The sequence below is a fragment of the Anomaloglossus baeobatrachus genome, chromosome 4 (genome assembly GCF_048569485.1).
Source record: "Anomaloglossus baeobatrachus isolate aAnoBae1 chromosome 4, aAnoBae1.hap1, whole genome shotgun sequence".
Lineage (NCBI taxonomy): Eukaryota > Metazoa > Chordata > Amphibia > Anura > Aromobatidae > Anomaloglossus > Anomaloglossus baeobatrachus.
The window spans coordinates 390,937,929-390,965,535 of record NC_134356.1 but is presented as its reverse complement, the minus strand read 5'-3'; the positions used below and the strand labels follow the sequence as shown (position 1 = coordinate 390,965,535).

The following is a 27,607-nucleotide window of genomic DNA, read 5'->3' as shown; positions in this document are numbered from 1 at the left end:
GAAGAGGAGGGAGATGGGGAAAAAACAGCCATCAGGCTTTCCCGTTCCTGCCACGGTTTTAATAGGTTGACATGGTATATTTGTTCAGGTTTCCGCCTACCGGGCTGCAATACTTTATAGTTAACCACCCCGACTCTTTCCTTTATCTCGTAGGGGCCTTGCCACTGAGCCAGGAATTTACTCTCCGCCGTGGGGATTAATACCAACACCCGATCCCCGGGTTTAAAGGTCCGCACGGTGGCTTGTCTATTGTAGCGGCCGCTTTGCGCGGCCTGAGCCTCCTGTAAATGCTCCTTCACAATTGGCATGACCGCGCTTATGCGGTTCTGCATACCCAAAATGTGTTCAATCACACTTTTATGGGGGGTGGGCTCTTGCTCCCATGTTTCCTTTGCCAGGTCCAACAATCCCTGGGGATGTCGCCCGTATAACAATTCAAAAGGCGAAAACCCCGTGGATGCCTGTGGCACCTCACGGATGGCAAACATCAAATAGGGAAGCATCATATCCCAGTCTTTCCCGTCTTTTGAAATTACCCTTTTGAGCATGGTTTTCAGGGTTTTATTGAAACGCTCGACTAAACCGTCCGTTTGAGGATGATACACAGACGTACGCAACTGCTTGATCTGGAGTAGCCGGCATAGCTCTTTGGTCACTTTAGACATGAATGGGGTCCCCTGATCCGTAAGGATCTCCTTGGGCAACCCCACCCGGCAGAACACAGCAAACAACTCCCGAGCTATAAGCTTTGCTGCAGTATGTCTGAGAGGTATCGCCTCGGGATACCGGGTGGCATAGTCAACGATCACTAGGATGTGTTGGTGCCCTCGAGCGGACTTTACGAGGGGCCCCACCAGATCCATCCCTATCCGTTCAAAAGGGACTTCTATAATGGGTAACGGTACCAACGGACTGCGAAAATGGGTCAGGGGTGCGGTAAGCTGACACTCCGGGCAGGTTTCGCAGAACCGTTTTACCTCCCCAAAGACTCCGGGCCAATAGAACCTTTGCAATATTCGCTCCTGCGTTTTCTTGACCCCTAGGTGGCCACTCATCAGGTGTTTATGAGCCAAGTCGAGGACCCGCCGACGATGCGGCTGGGGCACCACCAACTGCTCTACCCCCACGCCCCGTATTTCATCTACCCGGTAGAGTAAATCCTGCTTAAGAGCGAAATGGGGGTACCTTACCTGGGCACCGGGCAGCTGTGCCACCCCGTCAATTACTGTCACCCGACTCCGGGCATGTATTAATGTAGGGTCCTGGAGTTGGCCAGTCCCAAACGTATCCGGGGACGCCTCCAACTCCGGGATGGGTTCGACCGTCTCAGCCTCTCCTGCCAATACCTCTAGGGGCGACCTATCGGGTTCACATTCTGTCCCTATCATGGGGACCCCTACGGCAGGTGTCCCGGATTCAGGATTGTAGGGCTCAGGTCCCGGACTGACCAATATCTGAGGAGACTTAGGGGGTCCCTTCCATAAAGTCCAAAAATAGGGCAGATCCCTTCCTAGGATCACGTCATAGGGAAGAGTGTTAAGAAGTCCCACCTCATGTTGCACCTGACCGCAAGGTGCTGTGATAGTGACAATCCCTGTGGGATAGTCTCGGAGGTCCCCATGTATGCAAACCACCCCCACGGTACGTCCTGTGGCCTTTACTTTAGCCCTCAAGGTGGATCGCACAAGGGTCACTAAGCTTCCGGAATCCAACAATCCTGTAACCGGACATCCATTCACCTGTATTTGGCACAAGTGGGGCTCCGTCTCTGGGGAGACCAGGTCAGCGGTACACACCACCTGAGCATACATTGAACCCCGCCGGGTAACCCCACAATCCATGGGCTCCGTGGTGAGTGGACACTGGGCTTCCATATGTCCCACCCGCTGGCATCGCCAACATCTAATGGGGACGGAAACCCCCTTGACGGGTTGTCGTTTAGGGTACAGAACCTTCCGGACCTCAGGAATGGCGGCCGCGGCCTCAGACGGGACGGTAGGGGACTCCTGCACCGTTGTCAGCGGTGGGTCCTTGGCCCTAGGCTTGGAGGGGCCGGACCGACGGGCGGTACGCAAAGTCTCAGTGTCCCGTATCAAGTCCTGCGTAGCCACATGCCGCTCTACCAGGGACACTAATTGGTCGAGGGTACTCGGGTCACCCTGTCCTACCCACCGTTGAACAGTGACGGGTAAAGTGCGCACAAAACGATCCACTACTACCCTTTCCACCATTTGCGTCGGGCTCAGAGTGTCAGGCTGCAACCACTTTTTTACAAGATGCAACAAGTCATAGGCCTGGGAGCGTACGGGTTTGGCTTCCTCATAGAACCACTGATTTACCCGCTGAGCCCGTACATAGGTATTCACCCCCAACCGAGCCAGTATTTCGGCTTTCAGGGTCACATAGTCAATGGCGTCCTCGGTACAGAGGTCCAGGTACACTTTTTGGGGTTCCCCCGTCAGATAGGGTGACAATACCTCAGCCCACTGGGGGGTCGGCAGCTTTTCCCGCTCGGCCACCCGCTCAAACACCGCCAGGAACGCGTCCACATCATCCCCCGGGGTCATCTTTTGCAACGCTTGTCTCACCGCTTTCCGGACGCTGCCGTCGTCACCCGGTCCCGGGGTTGTTGCTGCCGGTCCGGCCCGGATCGACTTGGCCAGGAGAACCATCTGTTCTTGATGTCTTTGTTCCTGCAATTGCAAGGCTTGCTGCTGATGTGCATTGGCCTGAACCAGCTGTTCTTGGTGCCTTGTGTCCTGCCCTTGCAAGGATTGCTGCTGACGTTCCAACGCCCGGAGCAGGTGTGCATTGGTCTGTTGCTGCTGTGCATTAGCCTGAGCCAGCTGCTTTAGTATGTCCTCCATGGCGTCACCGGGTTTGGGCTGTAGTATAGCCGCTCGAATCCAGGACATGTGCTACTGGGTCACCAGGGATGGATGCTACACCTCACCGGCTGGCATGCCCGCCGATTCTCCACCATATGTGAGGTAGCGTGGTCGGCTGTGCAGCAGAAGACACGGGATCCAGGCATTAAGGTTCACAGCACACGGTTTAATGTCCAAACAAAAGTCCACAACAGTACACATGTGCCTCTCCAGCAGAGAACTCAGGGAGTTCTGTTCACTCCCTCACACCCGGCACACCTGCCCTTGTTCCTGTTTCCATTTAACCCTTCCTTCAGCCTGTAGGGAAACAGTATTAACCCTAGAGTGGATTTACTTTCTATCATGGAGTGAGCACAACCGGGGCGAGACATACCGGCCATCATAGATAACCCCGGTCACAGTCTCACAATACACACACACACACACACACACACACACACACACACACACATATATATATATACACACACACACACACACATATATACAGTTAGGTCCAGAAATATTTGGACAGTGACACAATTTTCGCGAGTTGGGCTCTGCATGCCACCACATTGGATTTGAAATGAAACCTCTACAACAGAATTCAAGTGCAGATTGTAACGTTTAATTTGAAGGTTTGAACAAAAATATCTGATAGAAATTGTAGGAATTGTACACATTTCTTTACAAACACTCCACATTTTAGGAGGTCAAAAGAAATTGGACAAATAAACCAAACCCAAACAAAATATTTTTATTTTCAATATTTTGTTGCGAATCCTTTGGAGGCAATCACTGCCTTAAGTCTGGAACCCATGGACATCACCAAACGCTGGGTTTCCTCCTTAATGCTTTGCCAGGCCTTTACAGCCGCAGCCTTCAGGTCTTGCTTGTTTGTGGGTCTTTCCGTCTTAAGTCTGGATTTGAGCAAGTGAAATGCATGCTCAATTGGGTGTTAAGATCTGGTGATTGACTTGGCCATTGCAGAATGTTCCCCTTTTTTGCACTCATGAACTCCTGGGTAGCTTTGGCTGTATGCTTGGGGTCATTGTCCATCTGTACTATGAAGCGCCGTCCGATCAACTTTGCGGCATTTGGCTGAATCTGGGCTGAAAGTATATCCTGGTACACTTCAGAATTCATCCGGCTACTCTTGTCTGCTGTTATGTCATCAATAAACACAAGTGACCCAGTGCCATTGAAAGCCATGCATGCCCATGCCATCATGTTGCCTCCACCATGTTTTACAGAGGATGTGGTGTGCCTTGGATCATGTGCCGTTCCCTTTCTTCTCCAAACTTTTTTCTTCCCATCATTCTGGTACAGGTTGATTTTTGTCTCATCTGTCCATAGAATACTTTTCCAGAACTGAGCTGGCTTCATGAGGTGTTTTTCAGCAAATTTAACTCTGGCCTATCTATTTTTGGAATTGATGAATGGTTTGCATCTAGATGTGAACCCTTTGTATGTACTTTCATGGAGTCTTCTCTTTACTGTTGACTTAGAGACAGATACACCTACTTCACTGAGAGTGTTCTGGACTTCAGTTGATGTTGTGAACGGGTTCTTCTTCACCAAAGAAAGTATGCGGCGATCATCCACCACTGTTGTCATCCGTGGACACCCAGGCCTTTTTGAGTTCCCAAGCTCACCAGTCAATTCCTTTTTTCTCAGAATGTACCCGACTGTTGATTTTGCTACTCCAAGCATGTCTGCTATCTCTCTGATGGATTTTTTCTTTTTTTTCAGCCTCAGGATGTTCTGCTTCACCTCAATTGAGAGTTCCTTAGACCGCATGTTGTCTGGTCACAGCAACAGCTTCCAAATGCAAAACCACACACCTGTAATCAACCCCAGACCTTTTAACTACTTCATTGATTACAGGTTAACGAGGGAGACGCCTTCAGAGTTAATTGCAGCCCTTAGAGTCCCTTGACCAATTACTTTTGGTCCCTTGAAAAAGAGGAGGCTATGCATTACAGAGCTAGGATTCCTAAACCCTTTCTCCGATTTGGATGTGAAAACTCTCATATTGCAGCTGGGAGTGTGCACTTTCAGCCCATATTATATATATAATTGTATTTCTGAACATGTTTTTGTAAACAGCTAAAATAACAAAACTTGTGTCACTGTCCAAATATTTCTGGCCCTGACTGTATATATATATATATATATACACACATATATATATATATATATATATATATATATATATACATATACATATACACACACACACACACACACACACAGTATGGCAAATTATAAATTTATAGAACTTAATTATTACATTCGAAGCAAGCCTTGACCTGAGTTTGTGCACTACATGCAGTAGTTGAAATGCAAATCTAATAGTTAACACAATCCTTTTTTAAATCAAGTGAAGATACTAATCATTAATTCATTGGTTATAGTGGGCTAATAATATTGGGACTGAATTCTATGTATGTTCTGACACAAGGGAATTGTACTGATGAAGAATGGATGAGAATGTGTTATATACAGTAACTGACGGCGCTACATAATGGTCTACTATTTTATGCTCTGTATTATACTCTGAAGGGCTGATAGTACCAGGCAACTTTGTATTAGCTCATAATGAACTTCTGAATTAATGTATTTACAAGCCAGATAATGTGCTGTGCCCTGCGATATAATTCACTTTGTTGTTACCACTGGGATCAGAGACACCAGACAGTGAATCACATTCATTCAGTAAGTAAAGGCTCATGTATGCAACCATATTCTGCATTTCTAATATGGGACTGTAGTAACTCCTTCTGCGGCCATACTCTCTTGGTGCACATAACATAGACTCAATTTCTGTTTTTCCAGTTCCAAAATGCTAATGTGCTTTATTTTTATTCTTTTATTAGAATTTCTTATGGGCATTGTCATAAGAAAGCTGAAAGAGGGGACAATATTATATACAAAATGTTCGTTCTGGAATTGTATCCTTGGTGGGCACTAACTACAATGCTGTTAGAGATTGGCACATATAGGACTCTCACTTTGCTTTTCAACCTTAAAGTGCTGCCACCTTTCATTTAAATACATTGCATAGAGATTTTTATAGGTTATAGCTAGTTCCACAATAGAATGGAAACATTATATATCCCATATCTCTGGATACTAATACATTTTAAGGGTCAATGCCAACTATTATGGTAGATTTATTTCTGTTCTGTACATTGAGGTGGTCAAAAGGTAAGTTTTATTAATGAACATTAGAGTATTTTGACTTTTAAGTTGTTGACTTTGGATTAAACTGATTTGGCTGACATTAAAATATGATCGTGAACTACATTTCTACTGGCCAAAAACAACTTATACTGGTATTATAAGTTTATGGTGTGCATATTATACAATATCAATGTCTAAACGTGTATATGCAGCCATGTTTTCTCTGTTATGTAATCTATCAAAAAGCGGAAAACTGCTAAAGTCTGAAGTCCCATAATGAGCTAATTCCCAATCCAAAATGTTTACATCTTATGTGTGGAATGGCTGAACATAAAGGACCTCTATAGGCTTTCCTTCAAATCTTTTATAACTACGAAAAATCTATGTGACCTATAAAGCATCAAACCTTAAGGGGGCTTTACACGCAACGACATCGCTAACGAGATGTCATTGGGGTTACAGAGATCGTGACGCACATCCGGTCTCGTTAGCGATGTCGTTTCGTGTAAAACGCACGAACGACCATTAACGATCAAAATTACGCAACTAATCGTTGACACGTCGTTGTAATCCCAAATGTCGTTGCTGGTGCTGGACGCATGTTGTTTGTCGTTCCAGCGGCAGCACACATCGCCATGTGTGACACTGCAGGAACGAGGAACATCACCGTACCTGCGTTCGCCCGCAATGAGGAAGGAAGGAGGTGGGCGGGATGTTCGGTCCGCTCATCTCCGCTCCTCCGCTTTTATTGGGCGGCCACTTAGTGACGCTGTTGTGACGCCAAACAAACCGCCCCCTTACAAAGGAGGCGGTCCGCCGGCAACAGCGACGTTGCTAGGCAGGTAAGTATGTGTGACGGGTCTTAGCGACGTTGTACGCCACAGGCAGCGATTTGCCCGTGACGCACAACCGACGGGGACCGGTGCTTTCACCAGTGACATCGCTAGCGATGTCGCTGTGTGTAAAGCAGTCTTTATTCTCATATTACAGTTATATTAATTCTAACCGACCACAGTAGAATTTATATGGTCATCCTATTTTCCATTACTTAAAAAATTGAAGGATACTCTAGTCTATTTAGGGTAAAAAGGTTAAATACTGGATGTTAGACAGGCATCCAGAAATTGTGGAAAGTCTATATAACGTAGGCCGGCTACAGCGAGAGCCGTAGGAAATCATTAGGTTTTTTCAGTGTTAAAAATATGTACAAACCAGATTGCACAAGACAAAGAGAAAACTAAAAATACAAAAAAATCTACTACTCAAGACTCATAATACAGGGCAAGGGAACTGTGTTTAGATTAATAAGCATCTTATGAAATGATTTGACCAACTATAGACCCTTTGAAAAAAAAAAGCCGCATGCGGTTCCTCATATGTTGACAGACAGCCAAGATAAGTGCACGGCTGGGGGCTGCAGCCTGTAGCCATGGACTTTATTTGTGCTAGGTATCATAATTTGGGGGGACCCTATGCCAACTGTTCTATTTATTTATTTTTATACCACAATATAGACCCGCAGATAGCGTCTGTGATTGGAAACAGTTAAACGCTGTCACACAAGCTGGGGGCGCGTCTGACTGCAACCAATCACAGATGCCAGGACTTCTGGTGAGCGGGGAAAGCAGTGCATATGGATGAGAAATAATGCGTGGCCCCGGAAGTGAATGAGTGGCCGCGGGAGCAGTGTACAGCCGCGCCGCAGCTTCAGTAAGTATGAAGCGCTTGCTTCATTCTTGTTTTCTTAATTTTTCCTTTATTAATTTTTTTTTATTTCCCGACTGCCAAATCTAGATCAACACCTAGGACTCTAGTAAGTTTGAAACCAGGTGGATCCGGACCTCTACAGTCCAGGTCCGCCCATTACTATTGATAACCCTTTCAATCGATGTATCCAACTGTCATTCACCCTAGTCAAGAGATTTCTGTTGATGGTGATGGCACTATGCATTTCTGTATCAGTGTTATATATACAATAGAAATTAAGATTATGGTAAAGACTTACGGTGGCAATGAAGATTCACAGATATTCTTTTGCTCTACCATTACACCCCAGCAGCACGCCCGCTGTCTTGGGGTTATATTTGACTCCGATCTCTCCTTCACTCCCCACATTCGTTCACTTGCTCGTTCTTGTCACTTCCACCTCAAAAACATCTCAAGAATTCGATCTTTTCTTACCGATGACTCTGCAAAAACTCTTACTGTCGCTCTCATTAATTCTCGCCTGGATTATTGGAACTCTTTACTAATTGGTCTCCCTGTTACTAAACTCGCCCCTCTCCAATCCATTCTGAATTCCGCAGCCAGGATCATTTCCCTCTGCAACCGCTTCACTGATGCCTCTGCTCTTTGCCAATCATTACACAGGTTGCCTATACGCTACAGAATCCAACATAAACGTATCACTCTCACTCACAAAGCTCTCCATGGTTCTGCACCGCCCTACATCTTCTCCCTCATCTCTGTCTATCACCCCACCCGTGCCCTCCGCTCTGCTAATGACTTAAGACTGACATCCTCAATAATTCGAACCTCCCACTCCCGTCTTCAAGATTTCTCACGAGCTGCGCCTATGCTCTGGAACACACAACCAAAAGAAATCCGTTTAATTCCCAACATCCACACCTTTAAGCGGGCCCTAAAAACACATTTCTTTAGACTAGCCATTCACCTCACTGCCCTGATCTAATCTAGTCCCTTTCTGCCCTTCAAAAATTTACTTCCAGTTCTCGTCCCCTGTACCTGTATAAATTCTCACCGACGGGTTCATGCAGCTGCTTTTGAATACCCTATTAAATCGATGGTTAGACCATATATGACAAGCTTTTCTTCCCTCCATTCACCTTTTGTGTCTCTCCTATTCCCTCATAGACAGTAAGCTTACGAGCAGGGCCCTCACTCCTCCTGGTATCTTAATTTTGTTATTTTGTATTGTCTCATATTGTCTGTACATGTCCTCTCTGAATTGTAAAGCGCTGCGGAATATGTTGGCGCTATAGAAATAAAACGTATTATTATATTCACAGGCATTTTTTATAAACAGAGAACATGATATATTCATATTAAACGTAAATTAACCATGGAACCTCACAGTTAAATGCACTTAATTAGAGAATATGAAACATTGTGTTGAACACTGTTAATATAAATGAGCCTATCTAGTATGTAGCAAATAATGAAAAGTCAAACTGTGATTAAATTACCATAGGCCTGACCTCTGTGGCATCTCTGTTATCGTCTTCTACCTGAAGTGTTTTAATATCCAGCAAAGAATGGAGTGGTGTCATGGAAACACGGCTGCCAACCTACGTGCCTTGTACAAAGGCTTACACGAAGACACATACCCAATATACTAGTTAATACAGCAGCTATCCTAGCAGCTAGTTTGTATGTGTGCAATATACAAGCAGTATTGTAGTGTGTGTGTGTGTGTGTGTGTGTGTGTGTAAGTGTGTGTGGGAGGGGGGGTTACATTTTCGCCTGCGCGTATGAAAAATTCTTGGCTCAAAATGTCAAAAGAATAAAAGTAGCAGGGCACATGCCCTGGACTTTTGGCTGGTAGCCCCAGGCCTCCAGGTGAGCACCATTTTGAACTGTATTGGCATTATCAGGACACCAATACAGCTGATTCTTGTGGTAGAGCAAGAAGCCAAAGCCTCTCTGCCCCATCACTGTTTGACCTGTAGTTCTCTGGTTGCTGAGGGGCGGATATATCATTGATGCAGCCTGTGCAGCTGCACATTGACACCAAGAGATTGAGGGGCCCATTTCTACTTCCAAAACAGGTGGAATGGTGTATTTTGATAAGCTCTTGGGCTGGAAAGGGCCCATATATTGAGTGACACAGAGGTGGCAGTTCATTTTGGAGTAGCACTTTGAGGACTTGATGTCATGCGGTGTTTGGTTCCAGACTCGCGGGGTGCTGTTACTGTGTCAGATTCTATTCACCTAATAGAGTCTGACAGGCAACCTGAGGTCTCCTAGTTGCTTAGCTTGAGTCGGTCTTCGGCTGATTCATTTCCACTGCTGCCCAGCCCTACAGGAGTTAATTCTTGTGCATTTGTGTGCAGCTCCTAGCAGCAGGTTGCTAATTACTACCCACAGCTGTCTCTTTCCTATTTAAGGTATGGGAACTTGTGTTCCTTTTTTTTTTGTTACCCTGTACACGTATTGTCTCTCCTTTGTGTTTGAGTGCAGTGTGTATGAGTTTTTGTTCTCCCTTGTCCGTGTCATTCTGTGGGGTTACGTTATTGTATCCCTGGCCCGCCCCAAGGGTGGGGGAGAGGGTAGTAAGATCAGGGTTTGGACTGGAGTCAGGGTCACGCTGGGGGCTCAGACCTCGCTACCATCAAGCTTACCTCTGAAATAAGGGACAGAGCAGGGTCTCAAGTCTGAGGGTTAGCCAAAGAGCCTCTCAACTGTCATTTCATACACTGTGACACTTGATTTCTTTTTAAAAGTTAAGTAAGAGGACATTAATACTTTCTAAATGGGGCCCTTTGAGGGTTCTTCTGTGTTCTCCCTTTTGTTAGGGGACATTGTGATAACTTTATATTCATAGGTGCGTGCAACAATGTATAGGCTTTTCTACTTAACTGCATTTACGACCTTCCTTCATTCTATATATATATATATATATATATATATATATATATATAGATACCAAAAGAGAGGAGTGCACCATAAAAATATTCTGAAAGATTATTATAATACATCAAAATCTTGGGAAGTCAAGCACCCAAATTGCTTTGCAAAATGGTCTTGTAGGGTCCAGCTGTTTCTAAAAGAATATGTGTGTGTGTGTGTGTGTGTGTGTGTGTGTGTGTGTGTGTGTGTGTGTCTATTCTTTGCTCTTTATTTAAGGCCCCCATAGTATTATGGGTTGACCATCGCTAGTATAGATATTTCTAGGTTAATGAGTTTACTTTAAAAATACCATGCAAGGTCCAGATTCAGTGTAGTAATTAATTGTAGCATAAAGCATTAAGCTATAATATTACATTATGTTTATATACAAAATGCACAAGTTAACAATATTAATACGTAAAAAGGACCTATAATTTGCAAAAAATATGTACTTTCTACCTGATGTAATTGCCGTTGTTCTCCTCAAACTGGCATTGTTCTTCTTTTGCTCCTGCGCCTCTCCATTCCTGAGGTATGCCCCCTCTTCCTTGTATGTAAATCTAGGTTTTTTAGCCAAGTGGGTGTGGTCTGAATCTCTTCTCTATGGGAGTGATCTTAAGGACCTTGCCTAGTTCGGTATAAAGATTATATTTCTATACAAGGAAGAGGAGGCCATATTTCAAGAACAGAGGCGCAGGAACAAATAATACACACCAGATTCAGTAGAACAGTGACAATTACATCAAGTAAGAAATAAATTACAGGTTCTCTTTAAAAAGCATGGGTAATTCTTGGGAATTATTTGTTCTACTTTAAAAACACATTAAGGAAGTTTATCTTTATAATTTGTTTACAACATAATCACAATTGCCAAAGACAAAACTGTTAGAAAAAAGTGGAAGTTCAATGATCCAATAGTAAAATGTTTGAAGAATTGCAATCAAAACTACCATTGCACAATCATTATTCATTTATTTCTCATTGCTTATATGTACATATATCACGGATTTTCCAGCAATATATCTAAACGCATTCATAGCAGTCTTGTCACTTTTGGTTCTGTTGTTACAATGCTCAGCCACCTAAGTGCAGCACAGCTTATTACTGGCGTCTATGGAGGGGTACATTTATTTGGGAAATATTTTCAATTTAGTTAAAATGAATCAGAGAAAAGGCACAGACAAACAAACACAAATTTGCCTTCATTTCCAGAGCCTAAATTATAATTATTCCAAACAGAAAGTCATTTCACACACTCTGACTTTGTCATATAGTTTTTGGATACACTGCAGAGGGAACCAGAACAAATCAGTGTTTAATATCTTTCCGGTGCACTTGCCATGTCTTAAAGCACATTTGAAATGAATGTGGCAATGAACTGTTTTACGACCCACATTTCATCTAGTATGTGGTGTAAGGATGTAGAAGTTAGTGGAAACTCAATTCCCACCTCATTTTCACTAAAGTTAACTGTGACTGTTGTCAAGAAGACTATTGCCACAGCAAGAATGAAGGTCAATGCCCAACAGGAGCTTATGGTGCTATACCTCATATACACTGGAGCTTGCAGGAAATTGGGGACAAGTAGTGCAGTGGTTTCCATTCCCTGAGCATTGAATCAAGTAGTTGGCTGTAACATGATGTGACTGTAGTTTAGCAATGAACAAGGGGCTCCTATACTGTTCCTCACGCTGGGGGACCCTAGGCTTTCACTGTCCTAGAGGTTACCCCTAATGGTTAAGATGCCTAAGCCTTGTGCCTTGCTAGTCTCCTAATCAGAACTAATCTGTACTCCCAAAGGGAAGAAAGGGGCAGGGAAAGGAGTGTGATGGGAACACAGATTTAGACAGACAAAGATATCAGATGCTCAGTCACACTGCACACTCTCAGGAACAAACATTAAGACACTAAAGTGAAAAGCAAGTAAAGCTAGGTAGTAACAAAAGGACAACAAGAGGTAACACCAGAACCATTCACAATAATAATGCAAAAAAGCCCCTGTAAGTATGGATAAACCCACCTCTCTAGGCCAGTATAGACAAGCTATAGATGGCACTAATGGAACAGACCAGCCAGCACATATAGGAGGAGAGTGAATATGACTGGCTCTCGCATTCCATGTGACTAAAGGAGATTAACAAGCAGTACAGCAGCATGCCTATGACCTATAAGTCTGTGGGTCAATGCCTGAGTCTCACTGCGTTGATCACAGACATTAGAGTAGTTAGAATACAGAGTGTAGGTTTCCACAGATCCTGATGCTGCAATGGCAGTCGATGATGCTTGACAAAACCTCATATTAACCTTGAGGCAGGTTCCTTGGGATGTTGTCAATAAACTACTCCCAACAAAACAATCCATTTGTGGTTATCATTGTTAACTCAGAGTTAAGGTTATTCCATATTCTAATTACTTTCTCCACATGACAATTTTCTTTTATATCCATTATGAATTTGATCAAATTACAAATATAAGTGTATCAGATTGAATGTTTCAACATTGATAAAAGACAAGAAACCATTATTAATTTTTATGAAAAACTGAATTTCATGCTGCTCAATTGAGACTTGGGGGTACTTCTCACATAGCGAGATTGCTGATCGGTGCTGAGTCACAGGTTTTGTGATATACCAGTGACCTCATTAGTGATCTCGTTGTGTGTAACACTAAGCAGAGACCTGGCCCCTGCTGTGAAATCCCTGATCTTTACACACTGTTCAATTTTTTGCTCGTTGGTCTCCCGCTGTGCAGCACGCATCGGTGTGTTTGACGGCGCGAGACCAACGAGCACCGACTGTGTAAGCAGCGTACGCTGGTAACCAGGGTAAATATCGGGTAACTAAGCAAAGCGCTTTTCTTAGTAACCCAATGTGTACCATAGCTACGTATACAGGGAGCCAGCGCTGGCAGCCTGTAAGCGGTGTACGCTGGTAACCAGGGTAAATATCGGGTAAACAAGCAAAGCGCTTTGCTAAGTTACCCGATATTTACCCTGGTTACCAAGGGCAGCATCGTTACACGAGTCGCTGGTGGCTGGTCGCTGGTCATTGGGAAGATCTGACTGTTTGACAGCTCACTAGCAACCCTGTTGCGACGTACCAGCGATCCCTGCCAGGTTGTATCGTGGTTGGAATCACTGGTACGTCATTTAGGTACAGTTAGTTATCTTCTGCAAACATCTGACACATACTGGTGCATGTGTCTATCACTCCAATCATGATTATAATTATCTTTCTACATGCCTCAGATATAAAATATTTGTCAATCTTCACTTTCTCTGATCTCTCTTTAGCTAGCAAGACAACGTACGTAGACTAGGAGCTACTCTCACATTTATACATCTTTTATGTATTTATGGGTTTTCATATTTATCATCTTCGCTTGCCTTTCCTATAGACAGCTGTAAGCTTTGCACTGATGACGCGGCATATTGCAAACTGCTGTCTTGGCAACAGATTTCCAGTCTGTATCCTCACAGAAAGGTTACTGCATCTCCAGTGAGATTAATTTTATTGGGCCATAACATTTTACTCTTTTCACGCTTTCGCTGCCAACTTATATATCCAAGTCTTTCAAGTGAATAAAATGTTATTGTAAGCAAATACATTATGTTTCTCATGTTATGCGATGCGGACTGACATATGTATTGTGTTTTTCTTAGTTATTCTTCAAAAACCTTGATTTTGAGTCAGAAAATGCTTTATTTCCAGGGTAACAATATAGCATGATGTGGCTTGAGACCTACACAGGCTCACAGGTCTCTTTCATGTGGCTCCTGGATCCTCATCATACACAAATGTACAGGATTCAGAGAGAAACATCCATCGCTCTCCGATAACATCACATCTCCACTAATAGAAAAGACGTCATAAATCCCGACTCATATACAAGAGATTGAGCTCTCATAGATCCCTCCTATGTCTTCTATGAGAAAGCTGCTGTCACACTCCTCTGGATGTGGCTTATCTCAAGTAGAACAAAAGTTTTGGTAGTTCGAAATCAGACATGCCGAATGTTTACAGATGATGTTGGGAGGAGAGTCTGGAGGTCCCCACACTAATTAGACTATCGGCTTATCCCATTGATGTTGGCTGGTTTGTCTGACATTAATCTAATATGTATGGGGCCCCCTAGTTGTTAACCCCAAAGCTATAGATAGAAATAATAAAGTGACTGTCAAGCTGCCACCAGGTGGAGCCGGAGAGCTGCAGCAGAAGACACTACACGGAGCAACAAGAACCAGGAAGTGGATGCACAGTGTGTACTCGTATACTGCCTCACAGCACACCTGGGGAGCAGAGCTGCGGGGCGTGTGAGGAATAGTCAGGCGAGCTGGGTCAAACAGTACGGGCAGAAGGAGGACCGGAGGAAAAAGCAGAAGCAGAGTCGAGTTCAGGCCGAGGTCAGTACCAGAGGAAGTAACCGAGTGGGAAGGTAGGAGAGGGGACAGAGGAATGGAGGGACGACTAGGTGACAGAACATATGGGGGCACAGACGGATCAGGATAACACTTACAGGACCAGCAATCACAGGCAAAGCAGTGCTAAGCTTATTGCCAGCACTGGTTCACCGGAGATGTCAGTTTTTAAAGCATCCAAGCTCTGGAAGTGAGGCCCGGAAGTGCATCTCAATAAATTAGAATATCATCAAAAAGTAAATTTATTTCAGTAATTCAATACAAAAAAGGAAACACATATATCATATAGAGACATTACAAACAGAGTGATCTATTTCAAGTGTTTATTTCTGTTAATGTTGATTATGGCTTACAGCCAATGAAAACCCAAAAGTCATTATCTCAGAAAATTAGAATAATTACCACAAAACACATGCAAAGGCTTCCTAGAGCGGGCTTTACACGCTGCGACATTGCTAGCCGATGCTAGCGATGGCGAGCGTGATAGCACCCTCCCCTATCGTTATGCTGATATTTGGTGATCCCTGCCGCAGCGAACATTATCGCTACGGCAGCGTCACATGCACTTACCTGGTCGGCGTCGTCGCTGTGACTGCCGAACAATCCCTCCCTCAAGGGGGAGGGATGTTCGGCATCACCGCGTCGTCACTGAGCGGCCGGCCAATCAAAGCGGAGGGGCGGAGATGAGCGGGACGAAGATCCCGCCCACCTCCTTCCTTCCTCATTGCTGGCGTGTGGTAGGTAAGGAGAGGTTCCTCGTTCCTGCGGCATCACACGTAGCGATGTGTGCTGCCAGAGGGACGAGGATCAACTTCGCCCAAGCGACAGCAGCGATATTTGAGAATGGACCCCCATGTCAACGAGGAGCGATTTTGGACATTTTTCTAACGATCCAAAATTGCTCCTAGGAGTCACACACAATGAGAGCACTACAGCGGCCGGATGTGCGTCACAAAATCCGTGACCCCAACGAGATCGCTGTAGCGATCTCGTAGCGTGTAAAGCCCGCTTAAGCGTTTAAATGGTCTCTTAAGCGGGCTTTACACACTACGATGTATGTTACGATATGTTGTTGGGGTCACGTCGTAAGTGACGCACATCTGGCATCATTTGATACATAGTAGCGTGTGACAGCTACGAGCGAGTGTGATCGAGCAATAATACTCACCTTATCGTTGATCGTTGACACGTCGCTCATATTCTAAATATCGAACGTCAGATTGTTCATTGTTCCCGAGGCAGCATACGTCGCTCCGTGTGACACCCCGGGAACGATGAACTGCAGCTTACCTGCAGCCGCCGGTAATTCGGAAGAAAAGAGGTGGGCAGGATGTTACGTCCTGCTCATCTCCATCCCTCCGCTTCTATTGGGCGGCCGCTGTGTGACATCGCTGTGACGCTAAACATCCCTCCCCCTTCAGGAAGTGGATGTTCGCCGCCCACAGCGAGGTCGTTTGGAAGGTAAGTACGTGTGACAGGGGGTTAGAACATTGTGCGACACGGGCAACAAATTGCCTGTGCCGCACAAATGATGGGGGCGGGTGCGATCGCAAATGCGATCGCACGTTTAATGGAAACATGTAAAGCAGGCTTTAGTCTCGTTCAGTAGGCTACACAATCATGGGGAAGACTGCTGACTTGACAGATGTCCAGAAGGCAGTGATTGACATAGCCCACAAGGAGCGTAAGCCACAAAGGTTATTGCGAAAGAAGCTGGCTGTTCACAGAGTGCTGTATTCAAGCAACTGGGATAACTGCAGCCTTGATAGGATTGCTAAGAAAAGCCCCTTCAAAAATTTGGGAGAGATTCACAAGGAGTGGACTGCTGCTGGAGTTAGTGCTTCAAGAGCCACCACACACAGACGTATCCAGGACATGGGCTACAACTGTCGCATTCCTCGTGTTTAAAGAGGCATTGTGCTGGCACATGTTAATGTACATTGTTCTGGTTCGTACAGTTCTATAGAGGATGCTGTAGCAGTTTTCTATGCTGTAACTACTGCAATGTGCTTTGAGCTCATACTTCTATTTTTGGGGGTCGTATTAGCTGCTCTGCATAAATGAATTTACTGAACGGGTAATTCCTTCCATTTTACCTGTCAGTGCTTGCAATCTTTTTTAAGCTCATAATTGATCATTAAGGAAGCCCTCCCTTTAACTTTTTTTTCACTAAATCTGTGAATGTGTGTATGTAGTATAGTATCAGTGTATTAATATAATTAATTACCGTAATACTATTAATAAACTCACCTACCACTGCCTTTTCCGGTACGCAGTGCCATTCTGCTCCTCTTCTCAGTGATGTCACCGCTCGTCAGACTATCTGAATCACTCAATGTGTGAGCTGGAAATCTCTTTTACAATATAAGTCTATGCAGTCCTATTCTGACATGCCATAGGACTCCATAGTAAAAGCCACTTCCGGGTCACGCAGAACGCAGTGTGACATCACTCAGAAGAGGACAGGAACAGCACTGGATACCAGAGAAAATAGCGGTAGGTGAGTATATTAATACACTGACACTACAGTACATAGATATATATACAGGTTTAGAGGATAAAAAAAATGCTTATTTCAGGGTTTCTTTAAAGGAGTTTTCCCAACAACAAAGTTAATTATAAAGTTAATTTTAATCAATCGATCTTGGAATAGTAGTAATAAGTTCCACAATTACATGTGTTTACATTATTTTTCCTGTGCAGTGATAATCTTATATATGTGTCTCTGCTATGTACTGTGTAATGGCCGTGTCTGACCCTACAGGGACATGGTGTGATCATACCATACCTCCTGGGTCGGGGAGGAAGTAAAAAAGTGTTCAATTACTATAGCTCTGTATCGTAAATTATTCTTTCTTTGAGGTAAAAGATATGTTTTATAACAAGCAGGGAAATGTTTTACCTCACAAAAAGCTATAATCTCTTTTACTTTCTCATTTGCCCAGCAGATGTGCTATGATCAGACCATGTTCCTTTAGGGTCAGACACGGCCATTACATAGTACATAGCAGAGGCACATTTATAAGATTATCTCAGCACAAGAACATTTTTTTAAACACATCCAATTGTGAAATTAAGTATTAGTCCAAGATCTATTGCTTAAAATTAAATTCCTTAGTGGGAAATATCTTTAATATCTGAGCTAGAAGATGAAGTGATGTGAATGATTATTGGTCACTCATCTGTCACTACCTGCAGAAAAGCAAGAACACTGAATTGTGACATAAGTGTAAGGCCCCTTTCACATTGCGTTCAGTGGTCCCATAGGAGATTCTGTCTGAATGTCCTGCAAAATAGGTTTCGTACGCATGCGCCAACTGGACCACTGACTATAATGGTGCAAACATCGTGTGCTCTGTTGTGCACCATTTTCGGGCGTATATGCTTACTGGAGACAGAAACACAGACGCAGTCTACTATGTCTAGGTGTCCATCACCGGAAAGCATATACGCCCGAAAATGGTACACAACAGAGCACACGGTGACTCCGTCTGCACCATTATAGTCAGTAGCACCGTCGGCGCATGCATCCGAAACCTGTTTTGCGTGGGATTCAGACGGAAGCCCCAACGGGACCACTGAACCCAGGTCAGAACGCAATGTGAAAGTGGCCTAAGGTTTTTTTTTTAACTAGTATCGAGAAGCTGTGGCTATTGTGATCATGTAGGATATAGCTGTCACTGTTTGGAGGATTTTTCTATCATTTTTATACATTATTGAAGCTGTCACAGTCGTGAGGGATATGATTGCTACTGCTAGTAGAAGGAGTAATCATTGCTAATGTGGACTCAAGAGGGATGTGGCTTTTATGTTTTGTGACTGTCACGATTATTGGGGGCTGTGACTTTAACTCATGTTCATGGCGGCTGCGCTGTTATGGGGATATTCTGGCTCATACTGTCACGGGAAATACTGATGCGATTCTCAGAAAAATAACCGACAAGCCCTTGCATGAACACAGCAAAGCATTCGGATAATTGTCGTATCATCAGATGTTTATGTCATTTCAACTAATTTGTCGGCCACTGAGATGGCACGCCTTGTACTGTTGGTGGAGCCAGGAATAAAGGTGTAGATAATAAATAATATGGTATTTAAGATGTTTTGCCTCAAGCATATATCTGTATCATTCTGCCTTTGTCAATTAGCCATATATTACGTCCCTGTCGTGCTAAAAGACAAACATTATTGAGATAAATGAAAGGTGTTTCCCTTGATGTTTCGCACAGGGACAGTACTAGGTAAACAGTAAAATATGTGAAATTCTGTATGCATGAGAGGCTCTACATGGCAGTCTGTCCCTAAGTGATCTGATGAATGAAGCTTTATGAAAAGGAAATGGAAGACATGTGCATTCCACTTGCTGTGAGATAGCGTCTACTTTGGAAACAGCACAGACTAGTGTTAGGATTCAATATTCCCAGCAATGGAGAATACTATATAACTACCCACTCTAGAAGAGACACCTTATTATTACCATGATGCATATCAATCTAATATCCATGGAGCTCCATGCATATGTTAAGAGTTATCTATATATATAATTGCCTTATTCTGTCTGTCTGTCTGTCTGTCTGTCTATCTGTCTGTCTATCTGTCTGTCTATCTGTCTGTCTATCTGTCTGTCTGTCATGCTCCGAAATTGTGTCCTTACGGTGACACAAAGCTGATTGGCCGCTGGGCTCGCCATGGCCCCGCCCCCCCACACGGATTGGCCTCTCGCCCCGGCTCTCTGCAGGCCCCGCCCCCCTCACGCAATGCACGCTCGCTCTGCCCCAACTGACACGGAGCCGCGACTCCCAGGTGAGTACACACACACATCAGATCACACTCACTCTCACACTCACTCTCACACTCACTCTCACACATCACATCCACACACTCACAACATGCTGGGATATCGCTTGCTTCTACACCGGCTCCGTCACGATCCCAGCAGCGCCACACATAACCTTGCGATGCTGGCATCTTGACGGAGGCCGTGAAAGCTGGTAACCATTATACACATCGGGTAACTAAGGTCCCTTAGTTACCCGATGTGTATCATAGTTACCAGTGTACACCGGCTCACACTCACTCTCACACACATCACATCGCATCCACACATCAAGGTCCTGCAACGGCGGAAAATACAGACACATAACAGCACACACATAACAGCACACACATAACAGCACACACACATACACACACACACACATACACACACACAAATCAGATCACACACACCTCACACATCACATCGCATCCACATACTCACAACATCCTGGGATATCGCTTGCTTCTCGGCGGCGGGACTGTGCTGTTGTGAGCTTCCAGGACCTGCGGGAGGATCACATGGCCAGAAGCATGTGATATCCCCGGATGTTGTGAGTATAAGCGCGTATGTGCGATATCGTCAGTGTCTGTGTGTGTGAGTGGATGCGATCGGGTGTGTGTGAGTGGATGCGATCGGGTGTGTGTGAGTGGATGCGATCGGGTGTGTGTGAGTGGATGCGATCGGGTGTGTGAGTGTCGGCAGAGGAGCACGGCGTGCTGGAGGAGGCTGGGAGCAGAGAGGCTGATCATGGGGAAGGCTGGGAGGAGAGAGGCTGATGCTGGGGGAGGCTGGGAGGGGGAGGCTGGGACGAGGGAGGCTGATGCTGGTGGAGGCTGATACTTGGGGAGGCTGATGCTGGGGGAGGCTGGAAGGAGAGAGGCTAATGCTTGGGGAGGCTGATGCTGGGGGAGACTGGGAGGGGAAGGCTGATGCTGAGGGAGGCTGGGAGGAAGGAGGCTGGGAGGAGAGAGGCTGATCCTGGGGAAGGCTGGGAACGGGAGGCTGATGCTGAGGGAGGCTGGAAGGAGAGAGGCTGATGCTGGGGGAGGCTGGAAGGAGAGAGGCTGATGCTGGTGGAGGCTGATGCTTGGGGAGGCTGATGCTGGGGGAGACTGGGAGCGGAAGGCTGATGCTGAGGGAGGCTGGAAGGAAGGAGGCTGGGAGGAGAGAGGCTGATCCTGGGGAAGGCTGGGAAGGGGAGGCTGATGCTGGGGGAGGCTGGAAGGAGAGAGGCTGATGCTGGTGGAGGCTGATGCATGGGGAGGCTGATGCTGGGGGAAACTGGGAGCGGAAGGCTGATGCTGAGGGAGGCTGGGAGGGGGAGGCTGGGAGGAAGGAGGCTGGGAGGAGAGAGGCTGATCCTGGGGAAGGCTGGGAAGGGGAGGCTGATGCTGAGGGAAGCTGGAAGGAGAGAGGCTGATGCTGGGGGAGGCTGGAAGGAGAGAGGCTGAGGCTGGGAGGAGAGAGGCTGATGCTGGGGAAGGCTGATGCTGAGGGAGGCTGGGAGGGGAAAGCTGATGCTGGGGAAGGCTGGGAGGACGGAGGCTGGGAGGAGAGAGGCTGATCCTGGGGAAGGCTGGGAGAGGGAGGCTGATGCTGGAGGAGGCTGGAAGGAGAGAGGCTGATGCTGGCGGAGGCTGATGCTGGGGAGGCTGGGAGAGGGAGGCTGATGCTGAGGGAGGCTGGGAGGAGGGAGGCTGGGAGAGGTAGGCTGAGAGAAGAGAGGCTGATGCACACACACACACACACACACACACGTGCGCGCACTGCACAACACACCACACACACACACACACACACTGGGAACCACAAACAACTGCCCTACACAGACACCCACACACACAGACAACGCTGCACACACACAACACCCAACACACAAACACCGCGGCACACACAAATATACGCACATACCGCACAACACACACATTGCACAAAACATACCTCCCCCCAAAACACACCACACACACACAAACCGCGCAACACACACACAACGCTACAGACACACAGCGCTCCACAAACAACACAACACACGCAACACACATACAACACCGCTCTCACCCCCGTCACACCCAGACAACACCCAGAACATGTACAGCGCCTACACAAACACTTGGTAACTACAGACAACAACATCTCTCTCTCTATATATATATATATATATATATATATATATAACAAAAATCATACATGAACTACACAATACGTAAATTCTAGAATACCCGATGCGTAGAATCGGGCCACCTTCTAGTATATATATATATATATATATATATATATACTGTATACACATAAAAGGAAAACAAAATTACATTATTACATCTAATATGACAATAAATTTTATTAGTGCATAGTATTAAAATCTATATACACCAACAGGGACATTTTATAATTAAATAAATACATTTTGTAATAAAGTTTCATTAGAAATGTTTAACCGTTTACAGTTAGGTATAGAAATATTTGGACAGTGACAGATAGTTTGGAATTTTAGCTGTTTACTAAAACAACAGCGATATAATTAATATGAGCTGAAAGTGCAGAGTCTATGCTTTAATTTGAGAGTATTCACATCCTAATTGCAGTAAGGGTTTACGAATTACGGCTCTTTAATATGTGGCTGCCTCTTATTCAAGTGACCAATTATCTTAAAAGCTCTTTAATGGGTTGCATTGGCTATTCCCTCATTAATCCATCATCATTTAGGCAAGTAAAAGGTCTGGAGCTGATTCCAGGTCTGGCATTTGTATTAGAAGATATTGCTGTGAATCCACAACATGCGGTCAAAGGGGCTCTCAATGTAAGTGTACCGCCCCTGTGTCAGCTGCCGGGCTGCTCAGATCGGGATCCGCGGTGGCTCGAGGGGCATCCAGACCCTGGGGTCTCGCGGCCACTCGAATAGAAAAAGGGAGTATTTACAGGGGAGTATTGTATGGAATAGTTCGTAACACCACCCGTGGTGTGTGGTAAGGTGGAGTACCACCACTGCGGCTGGGAGTACCCGGCGGCGATGGAGTGGGAAGCCAGGTGTTTAACCCTTCCACCGGTAAGGGAATGCCCCGGGGCTCAGTGATGATGACAGGGAGATACCGTTGGGGAGGTAAGGGTCACTCGCGTACTCACTCAGTCCAATAACGCTGACACCGACAACTGTAGTAAACCAAAGTTCTGGACACCGCTCCTGCTGAGGGGGAGCACGCCTGAGTCCCGTTGCCGTTGGTGTTGCCAGTTGATCTGTGACCTTTCCCTTGGCACCTTGTTTCTCTTTGGTTGGTCCCTGTAGCCTGAAACTAGTCGGGTCCCGCTCCCCGGTATGGCTAACTGGGGAAGCTTGCTCTCAGGGTTCACGTTTGGGATTTCTTGGACTGTATTTGTGGAAAGTCCTATCCCTCTCGTTGCGCTAGTACCCCGATTTTGAAGTGGGTGGAGAGCGGATCTTGAAGGCTCCGTTCTCGTCGGGTAAATTGTCAGGTTGCCTGAAGCTACTCCCTGACCTAGGGTCCTCGTACCCTGTCGTGCCCCGGTCTCAGCCCGGTGATGGTACAAGGCCGCCGGCTGTCCTCCTTGACAATGCCGTGCCCCTTGTCATGATCCCCTGCGACCGCGGGTCCAGCTCTTACCAGGCCCAGACCAACGTCTGCTATCTAGTACTTCACGGAGCCCAGCTCTTGACCTCCTCTCACTTTCATCTTCAACTTCAACTGAACTCCTCCTGACACTCCTAACCTCCCCTTAACCAACCCCCCAAGTGGGCGACCCTATTCCACTCAGGCCGTCCACTAGTGTGTCTGGTGGGTGTGGTGCAGAGTGTTCCTAGGATTTTGATTAGCTGGTCTTTGGCAACACCATTTGGTTAGGGACCCGTAACTAAGGAGGAGGTGGATATTGCACATAAGGGCAGATTGCACAATACCCTGTGATGACCTGATAGGCCAGGGTGTCACAAAAGAAAAACAGACCATCATTAGCCTGAAAAGAAAGAACTCCATCAGACAGATATCAGAAATGTTAGGAGTGCACTGGTGGACTTGGGAACTCAAAAAGGCCTAAATGTTCATGGAAGACAAAAGTGATGATGAGAATCCTTACAATAGTAAAGAAATGCCCCTTCAAAACATCCACCCAAGTGAAGAACTCTCTCCAGGAAGTAGGTGTTTCAGTATCAAAGTCTACAACAAAGAGAAGACATGAGAGCAAATACAGAGAGTTCACCACAAGATGCAAATCATTAATCTGGAACACAAAACATGGGAAAGAGTGAGCACAACTACACCAAACATATACTGGAAAATCCAGGATAATGGAATCAAGCCAGAGGAGTCCCTTGTTGCATGCAAAAAGTGTGAAAAAGTTTATTAATAACACAGAGAAATATTGTTAAGACCATTTAAAAATGGGAAAGATCAAGAGAATGATCTACCCATGAGCAAATTGGCACATCACCAACCAAAACCTCATGAATTAATATAAAGCATACAAGCTCACAATAGCAGTACCAAAGGACAGTATACAGCAGTACATAGTCACCAATTGTAGGATTCACATAAATATGGTACAGATCAAAGAGAGCTAATACAATACCAGGTAAGTAAATAGTGAGGGAGGTGGTGTGGGTGCGCCTGCCCCACGCGTTACGCCACCATATGTGGCTTCATCAGGGGTAAGTTGAGGAGTGACCAGAGCCTAAATATATATATACAAAAGGACCATTAATAATTACTAACCGGTGGGTTGAATAAACCACTCACCAAGCAGGTGAGGAGGGCAGAATCCTCTGTAATCTCCCTGTAAACAGGAACCAGGCTGTCGGCGTGCGTTCCACAGTGGAATGCAGCACCATGTGATCCGGTCATGTGACCGGAGTGACGTCAAGCCCCGCCCCTCAACTCCTATGGAGTACAGAGGCAGTTATCAGCGTCATTCAGAGTCTGGTATCACTAAGGATACCACAGATAAGACCCTGAACAGCAGATGTGCACATCTATTGGTTCCATAGTAATGTAATCCTTTTAGTGTAAAACAGGAAACTGGTCACCCCAGTGTGTGCTGAAACAAAAGAACGACTTAATATTTTCTCTGCAAGGACAATACACATTTAGATACAATATAATGCACAGGTGCAAAGCAACAGGAATAAGCAAACAAACAGGTATACAAATGGAGCAGAGAATGGGTTAATTGCAGACACAGTAAAGCATCCTAGAGAAAGTTTATATGGAATTCTCATGTTTATAGTGGAACAAAGAGGAGAAGGTAAGGGGAGCCCAATCAAAATGCAGGATAAAAGTGTCTATTTTTTATAGTACCCAGTAAATAAAAGATTCTCATTAATGCCATTGGGCATAACTGTATCAAGCTGGAAAATCCACCAGGATTCAGTTCTCAGGAGTGCCGGAGTGGGATTACCACCTCGTATATTGCTCAAAACTTTATCCAAGCCAACCACGGTTGTATTTCCAATTCTGCTCCCATGGTGTCTAAGATAGTGCTGTGCCACTGTAGAGATCGTTCGTCCCTGTTTAAGATGTTTAGAAGCCAACGCAATGTCCGAGAAGTGTTTTTGAATACGATGTCGCAGCTCCTGCGAAGTCTGTCCGACGTAAATGAGTTGGCAAGGGCAGGTGAGAGCGTAAACAACGTTCTGGGACCTACAGTTCACATAATGTCGTAATAGGTACGACCTCTGGGTGCGATGGTTACTAAAATTGGATACAGGAGACATGAATTGGCAAATAGAGCACTGTCCACATGGGAAAGATCCCTTCAAAATGGTTCCTCTCCCAATACGGGTGGTAGGTCGTGTGAAGTGGCTCCTACAAAGGTGGTCCCTCAGATTTGCTGATCTCCTTGCTGTAAGGAGTGGTCTGGAAGAGATAAACTTTTTTAGGTTGGAATCAGACAACAAGATGTTCCAATTTTTATTCAGGGTCTGATATATATCTGACCACTGACAATTAAAAGTGGTTACCAACCGTGGAGAGTCATTTTTGGGCTTATGGTCCTTAGGTTTCAGCAAAGTATGGCGGTCCGTGTTGATGGCTTTCTGGTATGCTCGATGAATGATCTTCCGTGGATAACCTCTCGTTCTGAATCGTTTGGACAGATCCTGTGCCTGTACAAGAAAATCAGATTGTGCACTGCAATTTCTTCTTAAACGAAAAAATTGGCCCACCGGTATACCAACTTTAAGATGTTTAGGATGTGAGCTCTTATAATGCAAAAGACTATTAGTGGATGTGCACTTACGGTAAAGATTAGTTTCAATCTTTTTCCCTTTTATTGCCAATGTCAGGTCCAAAAAATCCATGTTGTCCGATGTAATTTTCGAAGTGAGCTTGATGTTCAGTTGATTACTATTCAAATTCGAGATGAATTCCAGGCAAAGGTCTCTAGGTCCTGTCCACAAAAACAAAATGTCATCGATATATCGAAACCACCCACAGACACAGTCACGACACCACGACGAGGGATACACGCACGTCTCCTCCCACCAACCCAAAAACAGGTTAGCGAAAGAAGGCGCACAGCGCGCCCCCATCGCGGTCCCAGACTTCTGCCTGTAGGTGGTCCGGTCGAAGACAAAGTAATTGTGTCGGAGGATAAAGGCCAGTAAATCCAAAACAAACGTACCGTGAGCTGAGATATTATCCTGGTCATCCTTGAGAAAGGTGGAAACGGCATGTAACCCTTCTTTATGTCCTATGCTCGTGTAGAGGGCCTCGACGTCTAGGGAAACAAGTAAGGTCTGTGGAGGTAATTCAAGACTATCCAAAATTTCCAGCAAGTGCATAGTATCCCGTACATAGGACTTTAAATTGGCCACAAGAGGTTGTAAGTAGAAGTCTATGTAGACACAGGCATGTTCACTTAGACCACCGATCCCTGCCACAATTGGCCTTCCGGGTGGATTTTGAATACATTTGTGCACCTTCGGAAGTAGATAAAACGTTGGCGTTACAGGATGAGTATTATATACAAAGTCTCGCTCCCTCTTACCTATAACATTCCGCGACAATGCGTCAGCAAGCAAGGCATCCAATTTCTTCTGGAACACCGAGGTGGGGTCGGAGGGTAATACCGTGTAAAGAGATGTGTTAAGAAGCTGTCTTTTGGCTTCCTCCACGTAAAGATCCGTAGGCCAAAGGACTATGTTGCCGCCTTTGTCAGCTTCTTTGATGACAAAAGCTGTGTTGTTCTTAAGTGTGACAATAGCATCTCTCTCATCCTGGGTAAGGTTATCATGGGCAGCACCCCTGATCTTAAGTGTAAGTATATCCTGTACCATGGTGTTAAAAAAGACGTTAATAGTTGGGCAAGTCCCAAAAGCCGGTGTTTTTTGAGATGGTCTGTATATGGTGAACGACTTCCTACCTGAGGGATCCTCAATCTCCTGTAACAGATCAATCAGGTCCTCAAAAGCTCTTTGTTCCATTTCAGGTAAAGATTGTAAGGACGAAGGGTAGAGGTGGTAGTATTTGAACATGAGGCTTCTGCAGAAAAGATAAATATCCTTAATCAGGGTAAATTTGTCTAATTTCTGTATTGGTGAGAAGGACAAACCACGTTTCAGGACAGTCTCCTCTGCAGGGGATAAAACATGATCAGACAGGTTGATTATTTGGAGTGTATTCTCACCAACTATCTCCGATTCTTGTTCCTGTAGCGAGTCTGCATGTATACATTCGGTGTCCG

General features: G+C 45.3%; 2 protein-coding genes across 3 annotated transcripts in view; both read right to left on the bottom strand.

The window, feature by feature from the left end:
- FRMD4A (FERM domain containing 4A) overlaps positions 1–27,607 on the bottom strand; it is a 720,232-nt gene that overhangs the window by 557,537 nt on the left and 135,088 nt on the right. The gene's annotated exons all lie outside the window — the stretch shown is intronic.
- Positions 24,375–27,398, bottom strand: LOC142301123 (uncharacterized). The gene is made up of 5 exons (XM_075342142.1): positions 26,912–27,398; positions 26,546–26,641; positions 26,162–26,311; positions 25,888–26,027; positions 24,375–25,779 (listed from the first exon to the last, which is right to left on the bottom strand). The coding sequence occupies exons 1-4, from the start codon at positions 27,396–27,398 to the stop codon at positions 25,918–25,920; spliced, it is 843 nt and encodes a 280-aa protein (XP_075198257.1). The 3' UTR covers positions 24,375–25,779; positions 25,888–25,917.

Coding starts and splice junctions, on each gene's coding strand:
- LOC142301123 (XM_075342142.1), bottom strand. CDS start 27,398: ATGTTCAAATACTACCACCTCTACCCTTCGTCCTTACAATCTTTACCT. Junction 26,642..26,911: donor ATTGTCGCGGAATGTTATAG/GTAAGAGGGAGC, acceptor TTGTTTCCCTAG/ACGTCGAGGCCCTCTACACG. Junction 26,312..26,545: donor GGATAATATCTCAGCTCACG/GTACGTTTGTTT, acceptor TTTTGTGGACAG/GACCTAGAGACCTTTGCCTG.